This window comes from Coffea eugenioides, chromosome 8 (genome assembly GCF_003713205.1).
Source record: "Coffea eugenioides isolate CCC68of chromosome 8, Ceug_1.0, whole genome shotgun sequence".
Taxonomy (NCBI): domain Eukaryota; kingdom Viridiplantae; phylum Streptophyta; class Magnoliopsida; order Gentianales; family Rubiaceae; genus Coffea; species Coffea eugenioides.
The window spans coordinates 34,013,994-34,024,391 of record NC_040042.1 but is presented as its reverse complement, the minus strand read 5'-3'; the positions used below and the strand labels follow the sequence as shown (position 1 = coordinate 34,024,391).

The window sequence follows — 10,398 nt, the reverse complement described above, 5'->3', positions numbered from 1 at the left end:
GGACTGGGGCCTCACAATCTCCCCTCCTTAAAAGAATTTCGTCCTCGAAATTCCAATCAACGAACTAAAGGGTTGGAATACTCAAAATAATCAAAAGATCAAAATGTATACATATATATACAAGTCACGCCAACATATACACAATATAATGCATCATATACACCAAGGGACATTTCAAGTTAGACAAAGTCAAGAGCTACAGGTACTATATATGTAGGTATTCACATACCACAAGTAAATGACATGTAGGGACAATATAAGGGCAAAATGAAAGAAACGCGACTTATCGTCCCACGCTCAGTGAAAATCACCCTCGTCCGGTTTCTTACTCCACTTCCCAAGGTGCCCGTTGATATCTTGTACTTACTCTAGCCAGACAAAGCCTGTTCATGTTCCCAAAATGCTAGTCTCAAGTACTTAGCAGCGCCTCAACTCTAGAGTACTCAGGCACAAGAATCCGAGATAAGATAATTCACATCTCGAGCTGCAGTCCCAAGAGTAAACTATCTACAATCGAAATTCCTACCTGACGTACCTATCTATGGTCCTCAGATACCATGAGAAAGATTTAAAACCTATAACATCTATGATCCATAACTTATGCTCTAACGAACACTTAGTCCTTCATACTTATTCGTCACTTCATCCAGACTCACTCTGCGCAGAGACCACGCGAAGCAGCTATAGGTTTTATCCCTCAATTGCTTAACGTTTAAATCAAATCAAATCAAATCAAATCCCACAGTCCGGCATCCTAAACTTTAGCCTAGGATACACTACAGAGATCTGAAGTCTAAGCTCTGATACCAACTGTGACGACCCCACTTCTCCCAAGGGCGAACCCAAGGGTATCGGCGGGCCGCCTGCCTAACTCGCGCCAGGACTCAAAACTTAAAGAAATAAAACTAGATAAATCGAAAGAGCACTATGTACAATATATACAATCCCAAAAGTTATATTTACATCTTCAAAAGTCTCGAGTCAAACCACTCTAATACACTATAACCACAACCAGCAGAAGATAGACCCTAAGAAGGGTCCTTATACAAACCACCAAAACTAAAACAAACATCCTAACTGTTTAACTAATACAAGCCAATCTAACTATACTAGTGTACGAGCCAAAAGTCCCCGCGTCGGCCCCTGCTAAGGAAAACAAAAGGAAAGGGGTAAGCTATATGCTTAGTAAGTAAACAGGGGCGAAAGCATAAATTTCACGTAACAACAGTTACACAGTAAGAGTAAAGCAAAAGCAGAAAAGTAACATCACATAATAAGGATACAGGTGGCTCCAAAGCCAATTCATATGCCATGCGTGATCTCCTGCCGACACTCCGTCGACCACACTCAATGGTCCGTAGAACTTCACTTGTACACCCACCGACACCTTATCACCCTCACTGGCCAGTCACCTCACAAACTTGCCCGGGCGAACGAAATCACAAACTTGAGCTTGAGTCACAAGCTCGGGTCACAAACTTGGTCACCTTCTCGGTGAACCGGATTCACAAAATTGGTTCATAACATGAACCTACAAACTTGGTGACCTCAGACTAAGTTGGACTGACTTCGACCAAGCCCTAACCGGCTCGAATAGTCCATACAGGTCTTAGATCGGGCCCACGAACTCACAAACTTTGCAAACTTCACAAACTTTACTCGAAAGTCGCCCCGAGCCACAAGCTCAAGGGTTTTGGTTCCAAAAGGTTCATATACATATGCCAAGTACAATTATACATTCAAATTAGGGTTTAGGTCGAGTGCGATAAAGTACACCCTCGCCTAAGTACCCTTTTCACACATCTCAAACACATAGCAAAGAAAACACACCAAACTGGCCTGAATACTTACCCAAAATACCAAAAGTAGTACGAAAGCAAAATCGCTTCGCGCGTTCGCTAGTAGTGGGCCCCACCGGCTCCGCCTAGCTCACCGCTGTCTGAAATAGAAGATTTTATCACAAACGGCCACTAACATGCCCAAAACAAGCAAAACGGCAAAACGACACGCGCGCACGTAAATATGACGGACGGAAACGGAAACGGCAGATTTGATACTCATTTCTAGTTTACCCATAAGTTGAGCTACGAATATCGGATTAAGGCGTATGAGATGCCAAATCGAAGCTTAAAGGATGAACAACAACTGTTATGAAGACATCCAGAACTGAAACTGGAGGCTTCAGTCCCAAATGACCAAACACAATCACTTACGAAATCTGGCCAATGCACAAATGGTCAGTTTTGAGTGCGAACTGTTTTCTATGCTACACATGGTCAAAAGAGCTGAAAATTGGCAGTTAGATAGTTCATTCCAAATGGAACAACTTTCATGAAGGTCGGCAATCCAAATTCGGAACGGAAATTGGTCATCAAGACCAAAACAGATCTGACCAGAAAATGGTCATCTTCACGGCCAGGCCTTATTTGCTCGGCTATATCTCAGGTTTTATAAATCCGATTCATGAAATTCCAAGGGCGTTAGAAAGCTCTGATATAAGGCTATAAGTTTGGTGTTTTGGTCGCAAGCCCAAACAGCTTGTAACCCAGTCAAATGTGAAGCCAAAGTTCCAGTCATAAACTGTCCAAAAACGTAACAGAATTTGACGGTCAAAACAGGTCTGGGTATTTCGTTTATAGCTCAGGATATACTAATCCGTTTAACCTGAAAATTTACAGGGATATCCGGGACTTAAGGGGCTACAATGTTGAAGAAGGAAACTTTGTCCAATTTTGAATGTAACAAGGTCAAAAATGCAAGACACTATACCAGAATTGCAAAACAGGATCACAAACCGTATTTGACCTTAATATGCGGTAATGGCACCAAATTCACTACGGTTATCGGATAGGGGTGTAAGACCCACCGTTTCGAAGCTAAGAAACAGGGTTACAATATTGTAGAAGGTCACTCAGTCCAAATCCTAGCACAACTAGGTCAAATATGCAGAAAACCAACCCAGAATCGTAATTGCAGGTTCCCAAATCACACAATGCTGTAATCAGTCCAAGTCAGTCTATACAGGTTCAAAAGCATTGATTCCAAAGGCATATGAAAGCTAAGACATCAAGCTACATTTCATCAGAAGACACCAACTTCAAAATCCAAACCAATTCCAGTCAAAACAGCCAAATACCAACGCAGTTTTCGCATTCTGATCAAAGCAGAACAGCTACAGTAATTTCGTCATAACTCACTCTACACTAATCCAATTGCCCTGAAATTTTGCAAGCACACTAAACTCATCAATACCTACAACTTTCATGTTTTGAGCAAAGTCCAATTCGGCCTCTATCTATGACCTAAAATTTCGGACAGAATGAAGAACCAAGAACCCTAATTTTCCAGAATTTCTTCCAAAACAGAAATTGATTGCAATTATCAATCATTTACACCTACTAGAGTTATTAGCCATCAATTCCAACCATCATAGATAACCACAACATCATGATCACAATTAAACCAGAAAATTCATCAATAAATTGAAAACTTCATCAATTCATCCAAAAACAAGAAATAAACCACAAAAGTCATCACTTGAACTATCACTAGGCATCAATTAAGCTTCATTAGATAAAGGAGAAGGTTCATTCACTACTCACCTAGTAAAACAAGAGAGAGAGAGAGTTGCTTGACACCTTAGCTTCTCCAAACACTTCACCAAACTACTAACTATCACCTAATGAAGAGATTTTATGGAGTAGAACCAAGTTTATGTGATTGTTTTGGAAGATTTGAGCTAGATGGAAGCTAGAAATGGGAAGAGTTTTCTTTCTTATTTGCTCATGAGAGAGCCGGCCATGGAGGAGAAGAAAAGAGTGAATTTTTGTAATTTTTTTGTGAGATATTTAACTAAATGGTAAAAAAGTCAAAAAAGTCAATAATTGTCTAACAAGTCCAACCAATGAGATAGCGACACTTGTCACTCTATTTAAAGCATCTCTATCCTTTTATTCTCTCTCTCAACAATCACATCACAACCTCTACTTATCTCTTAACACCCGATAAATTTTACACAGTATCCGAAACTTAACCTTATTGGCCGAATTTTTCCGAACTTTTCGCACTAGTGGGTCCCACGTCCGATATACGTTCTTAATTTCTCAAAACCTAACCGATACTTGAAAACTCATCTAAAACCTATATTTACTCAGAAAAATTATCTGGGGAAATTTCCAATAAAGAAAAATGTAGAAAAGGCGGGCGATAAAAAACCCGAAACCACCCCACCGATTAACGAATAACCCTCATATCAGCTTACGAACGGACTGGGGCCTCACACTTACACTCTCTAACCCCACTTTCTAGATCCCCTAAGTCCAATGTAGCTCCAGTGAGTTCATTACCAGCTAAAGAAAATTTTTGCAACATATCACTCAAATCCGCCTCCATAGAAACAGTCCAAGGTCCTACGGGGAAAAAACTCACAACTGAGTAAGGAGATGAGAGGACAGACACCAGGAACAGAAAGGGCAATAAAAAGAGAAAGATGAGGGAAAAAACTACCGAACTAAGAGAAGCTCAGGGCACGAACACTGCTGAAAGAAAAAATGCATACCACCGAACAGAGACAAAAACCAGAAAACCAGAAAAACAGTAGCTTAACCACAATACGCAAATACTTAGACATGAATAGCTCAGGAATTAACAATAACTCACAGTTGGAACTGTGGCTGCGAGAAAATCGTATGCTATCAAGATCGACACAGCTTGCAACTTCATTACTACGTTTCTTCTCATTCCTCTGCAACAGATGTTTCCATTACTCCAGTCACTGCCACTACTTTTTGCAATAACTCATGCAAATACTATGTCCGAACAAGAATCAAAAGCTAGAGTTTGGATTTTAGGAAGGTTGTTGAAATCTAGTGCATTACCGGGATTCGTGAGTTTAGGAGTTTGAAAAGTTTTGAAAACCCACCAAAGGGGGGAAAGTTCTCTCAAGGAAAGAGAAAGGTGCTCTCAAAGAGAGAGAGATACGAAACATGTTCTGATTCGAACTACTTTTTGATGCTTCCATTCACCAAGTCCTGGCTTTCCTATTTTTCAATACTGACTAAAGTAATGTGCTTCACTGATACAAAATAGCTATGGGACTAATATATACCTTGGAACATCGTTTCCGCAAGTTTTGGAGACCAAAACTAAACCTGAGATAGCTGCTCTTGCAGCACTTGCCTGTTTAGCTCGGGATTTTTCTTTGCATGCATGAAGATAGAATCTAGAAAGGTGGCGAGCCGGCGCATGAACCTTGCTAACAGAACTCCCATGCTCAGCAACCACAGAGTAAAGGCCAATCTCGAGAGTTGCAGCTTCCCTTAACTCTTCCTCCAGCATTTGAATTCTGGAATATGATTCAGTTCCATAATCACAAGATTCATTTCTTAGCACTTTCATTTGATTTTCTGCAACTTTTGACCATAAGCATTGGAACTTCTATCTACAGATTCTCTGTTCTCTGTTTCTTGAATAGTTTTAGCACTATTATCAGCATTCTTAGGCTTGTGTACATTTGTTGCCCTTTCTGTGTCGTGGCTTTTTCCAAAATATTCACTTTTTCCATCTGAGTAGTATAACTGCGACTTGACACGCTTTAGTCGACCATTTGAAATCTGGACCCCAAGTGCTTGCCTAGTGGAGGTAACACCCCCAATTGTATCCAGCCTTCTGAAACCATTATGTGGTAATTTGTCGACTGACTTGTAGTCTGAAAACGATCTCTTTTCAGTTGGGAACTGTTCATCCTGTCCAAAATTTTTTTCTTCCTTCTCCCCATTCACTTCCAACTGAGCAACATCTATGCTCTTAAAAATGGGAGCATGTTTTTCAATGTGATTTTCATCATGTATGGGCTGAGTTAATCTATCAACTGGCTCATTTTAATATTCTAGATTGTTTCCTTCATTCTTTCCCTCTTTGCCGACACCATAGGTCACAGTTTCCTGCTCAAGGCACTCTATGTAGTTGCTAGATCCCCCATACATATTGTGATAGGCATCAAATGAGGAAGAAGATTCAGTTGAAGGGTTATACGAATTCTTCTGCAATGATGTCTTGCTTCTCCCAGGGACTTTGGACTTCAAGGTATGGCTGTTTCCTGGGTGTCCTGTATTTAATGATAAGTTAATGGACAAAGATTGTGGCAATCTTCCATTTGAGCGTTGATTATCCATTCCTGTAATTTCATTGACTGCCTTCAATCCATTCTGTAGATTTGTAAATGTTAGTTAAAATGTGTGGTCACATGCACTGACAACCACATCCACGCACGTGTGGGGAAACACACGCACAGAGAATGTCATTCAATTTAAGAAGGAATTATGTCACCCTTTTAGAATAGGGACAATACACCCAGTTCGAGCAATACACAATGAAGATTCAGCGAAGGCAAAACGTTTGTAAATCAAGGTACTAATTAAGGAAAAAACTATAACCATAAGACATAGATTACAAAGATTAGTGAGTGGAATCAGCTACCTTATCAGTCTGAGATGGTGAAGCCCTTGCAACATCAAACACAGAAGAGGCAACTGTCTGAGACGAATGAGATGAAACATCATCATCGGTGAAAGAAGCTATCTCAGAGTCGTCACCATTGAATTCAGCATGGGATTCTTGGCCATCCTGATCTAATGATGTTCTCGAGGGTCTCACATTGAGTGAGGACTTCGAACTGCCCTTATCTAGGGGCTCTACTTGAAAATAAAGATCTGGCTGCGGTGAGCTTTTGTAAGTCTTCTTCAAGTTCAGTGGAGCAATAATGGGCAAAACTTCTTCGATTATTCCAAAATCTAATAGATTTATTATAGCTGTCCCTAACAATTGCTCTTTAGGGGCTTTTTCTTTACGAGGCTCATACAATGAGAACTCCAAGCAATTCTTCTCAAATCTATCGCGGGCCTTTTTATCTGGATGTAAAGTTACAGGCAGTGTGAAGGACTCATTGAATGCAATGTTCGCATCCCCAGTAACAGTTAGGAAAGAACCAGAATTTTAATCACCATTTTGCCACTGAAGCAATAGGGACTGAACCGATCTCAAAGACTGGGATGGGGGCCAAGGCTTAATCTCCACTACATTGACAAGGTAATCAATTTGAACCGAAGCACTCCTTTTTTTCTTTGACCTCAAACTGAGTACCATACCTGAATGATCTCACACAAATGAATGCTCTTCCCTAAGCTTGTAACTTAGGAGCTACTTATTAAGATTTTCCTAAGCTATAGAAATGGCCTTAAGACATGATCTTATGTCAAATAGGAGAAATGATTGTTGGACCAACCAATACACTGTTTATGGATGAAATATCAACAGGCCTTGACAGCTCTACAACATTTCAAATAGTCAAGTGCGTGGAACAGATTGTACATTCGACAGAGGCTACCGTGCTAATGTCCCTCCTGGAGCCTGCTCCGGAGACTTATGACCTCTTTGATGATATCATTCTTTTGTCAAAAGGCCAAATTGTATATCAGGGTCCAAGAGCGCATGTTCTTGAATTCTTTGAGAGCTGTGGTTTTAAGTGTCCAGAGAGAAAGGGAACTGCTGATTTCCTGCAGGAAGTAATTACAGGTCCAGCCTTCAATATATGATAGCCATAGTTCGCTTAAATATTAAAATCAGTCGACAATCAAGTTAGATTTGTAATAGCACGACACATAATTACCATCTCAAACATCATATTAATCTTTTGCCTTGCTGTTAAAAAGTTATGTCAAGAAAAGACCAGGAGCAGTATTGGGCAGACCGCAGCAAGCCATATAGATATATATCTGTGGCCGAATTTGCAAATATGTTTAAACGTTTCCATGTTGGTTAGCTTCTAGAGAACGAGTTCTCAGTCCCTTACGACAAGGTACGAAGTCAAAAAGCAGCTCTGGTGTTCAAAAAGTATTCGGTTCCCAGAAAAGAGCTTCTAAAAGCAAATTTTGACAAGGAGTGGATGCTAATCAAGAAAAACTCTTTTTATACATTTTCAAGACTTTTTGTTCTCAAAGCAATGAGCAACGTGTAACAATCAATGTAGGTCAATCATAGACAAGACTTCTTTGTATACAACATTTTTTGTGCAGTTTGTGTGCTCAGAGAAAGAAGTAAGTGGTCTAATAAGTACTTTCACATTGTTTTCTGTTTTTCCCCGTGATAATGAAACATATAATTGACCATGTGAGAATACATGCTCTTTTAGATATAAGCCAACGTAATCTAATGTCTGCCCTTGTGCTTTGTTAATTGTCATTGTGAAACATAACCTCAAAGGGAATTGAATTCTTTTAAAGGGAACGGAGCAAAGTTCATCATCTGAACATTGTAAAGGAATTCGAGGTATGAAAACTGACTTACCTGTAAATGTGCCAAAAGAAATATTTGCCTGAATGACATTATTTCCAAACTCTTTGCATATAAGTCGTATGCCATTTGAAAGTTCTTCACTTGGATTTATATTTCGGATAAACATGACACGGTAGTTCTTCTTAAGTTTCAACTCATGTGGAGGCAATCTTTTAAGTGTATTCAGAAAATCTTGGTTTTCCAGTTGGTGCGATGCATCAAGAGTTTCATCAAAACTTAGATATGTTCTTTGTGGACCTAGGAATTTGTCGATTAGCATATCATTGATTTCAAGCACAAAATTGTTTCGTGTCATCAAGATAGCTCTATTAACAATCGACGATGGATTATTACTGAATGCCTCCATATCTGGGAATACCATACTTACCAAAGTCTCTACTGATGAAGCATCATCTACAAAGGGTATATTTATTGGTGTTGGGATCTTGACTTCATTCATATGATTTGATATTTCTGTACCATCACCAATTCGAAGTAGAAAATTGCTGAAGTTCTTATCTAAATGAGCTCGTATATTTTCCTTTAGCCTTAGCTTTGTTAGTTGTTGCCATATAGGTGACATAACTAAGCTTGCACTAATAATATCTTCCTTATAGCCTCTTGTCACAACTGGTAATGTTTGGCGGAAATCTCCTCCGAAAACCATAGTTTTACTACCAAATAACACATCGTGACCAGTGACATCTTTCATCATTTCATCAAAGCGTTCGATTGATTTTCATTTCACCATACTTGCTTCATCCCAGATAATAAGCTGTGCATCTCTAATCAACTGTGCAATCACAGTTTGCTTTCTAACATGACAACTTTTGGAATCGTCATCATGTAGAGGTATCTTAAATCGTGAGTGTGCAGTACGGCCTCCAGGTAAAATTGAAGCTGCAACGCCTGAAGTTGCAGTTGTAAGTGCTATACCTCCTGTTGATTTTATTTTTGCAAGAAGGGCTCGATATAGAAATGTTTTCCCTGTACCTCATGGTCCATCCACGAAAAATGATGTTGAGCTATTACTCATAATAGCATTTAAGATCTGTTCATAGGCATTCCTCTGATCCTTGTTTAGTTGATCAATTGCTCGAAGTGATAGGGTATAATTTGTTAGTAATTTTATTATTAATTTCCCCTTCTGTCCCTGACAGATATTGTGTTAATTGCTGATATTTACCCATATTTGGTACCATGACTTAATTTCAGGAATGAAGCAGAAAAATACCAAAAAGGAGGGACTTTATGGAGAATATGGAGACTTCTAAGGGCTTCAATCCTAGAGCCCTTGGATTGGTGGGGACCACAAAGCTATAAGTCATTTGGGCTTTTCAAAGAAAGGAACGTAGAGAGACTTGGGAGAAGAAGTACTTTGGAGGCTTGGTCCACATGTGTGGGGACCACCTAGATAGCTCTAGTCTATCTTTCTTTTGTTTCTTAAAGAGGGATAACGTAGGGAAGGAAGACATCTCTAGTTTTTAGTTTAGTTTTTAGCCTAGTCTTTAGTTTTTCTTTCTTTCTCCTGACTGGCCTCTGACACACGCCAGGTGTTCGACAATATTCCCCAACGGGAAAAACACCTTTTATTCCTTGCTTCTTAATAGAAAACGCAATGCCTTTGCAATCTATTAATTCGTGTGGTGATTTAATTATGCGGCGTGGCTAAGTCTTCCATCTAGTCAAGGGTCAACTCGACGGCGCAGTCCCGAAAATCTGTGAGATCTAATTAGTTTTCACGTGTTCCTTTATTTATTAATATTTGCACGTTGTCTGCTTGAATTTTCATGGGATTATTTTATTAATTGGATGTCAAGGGCCCGATGTTCAATGTGATTTATTAATCTCGTGCCAATTTAGTCAATTAAATCCGTAATTGTTTGATTGATTAATATTAGTGGCAACTGGTGTGTTTACACATTAGGGGAACGTGCAATCTAATTTAAATAACCCTCGTAGCGTGTTATTGATTAGGGCTAGGTTTTTCTGGTTATTAATGCAATTGGAAAATTAATTCCTACGGTCGTACCTAGGAGTACTTTTCTGGTTAGGGGTGATTAATGG

General features: G+C 39.5%; 2 protein-coding genes across 2 annotated transcripts; both read right to left on the bottom strand.

Moving 5' to 3' along the window:
- Positions 1-5,393: 5,393 nt before the first annotated feature.
- On the bottom strand, positions 5,394-7,143 carry LOC113780614. The gene is made up of 4 exons (XM_027326397.1): positions 7,002-7,143; positions 6,478-6,908; positions 5,937-6,206; positions 5,394-5,804 (listed from the first exon to the last, which is right to left on the bottom strand). Exons 1-4 carry the CDS (start codon positions 7,141-7,143, stop codon positions 5,394-5,396), a joined length of 1,254 nt encoding a protein of 417 aa, XP_027182198.1.
- Positions 7,144-7,630: 487 nt separating this feature from the next.
- LOC113780613 lies at positions 7,631-9,046 on the bottom strand. Its single transcript, XM_027326396.1, has 2 exons — positions 8,344-9,046; positions 7,631-7,698 (listed from the first exon to the last, which is right to left on the bottom strand). The coding sequence occupies exons 1-2, from the start codon at positions 9,044-9,046 to the stop codon at positions 7,631-7,633; spliced, it is 771 nt and encodes a 256-aa protein (XP_027182197.1).
- Between the last annotated feature and the right edge of the window lie 1,352 nt (positions 9,047-10,398).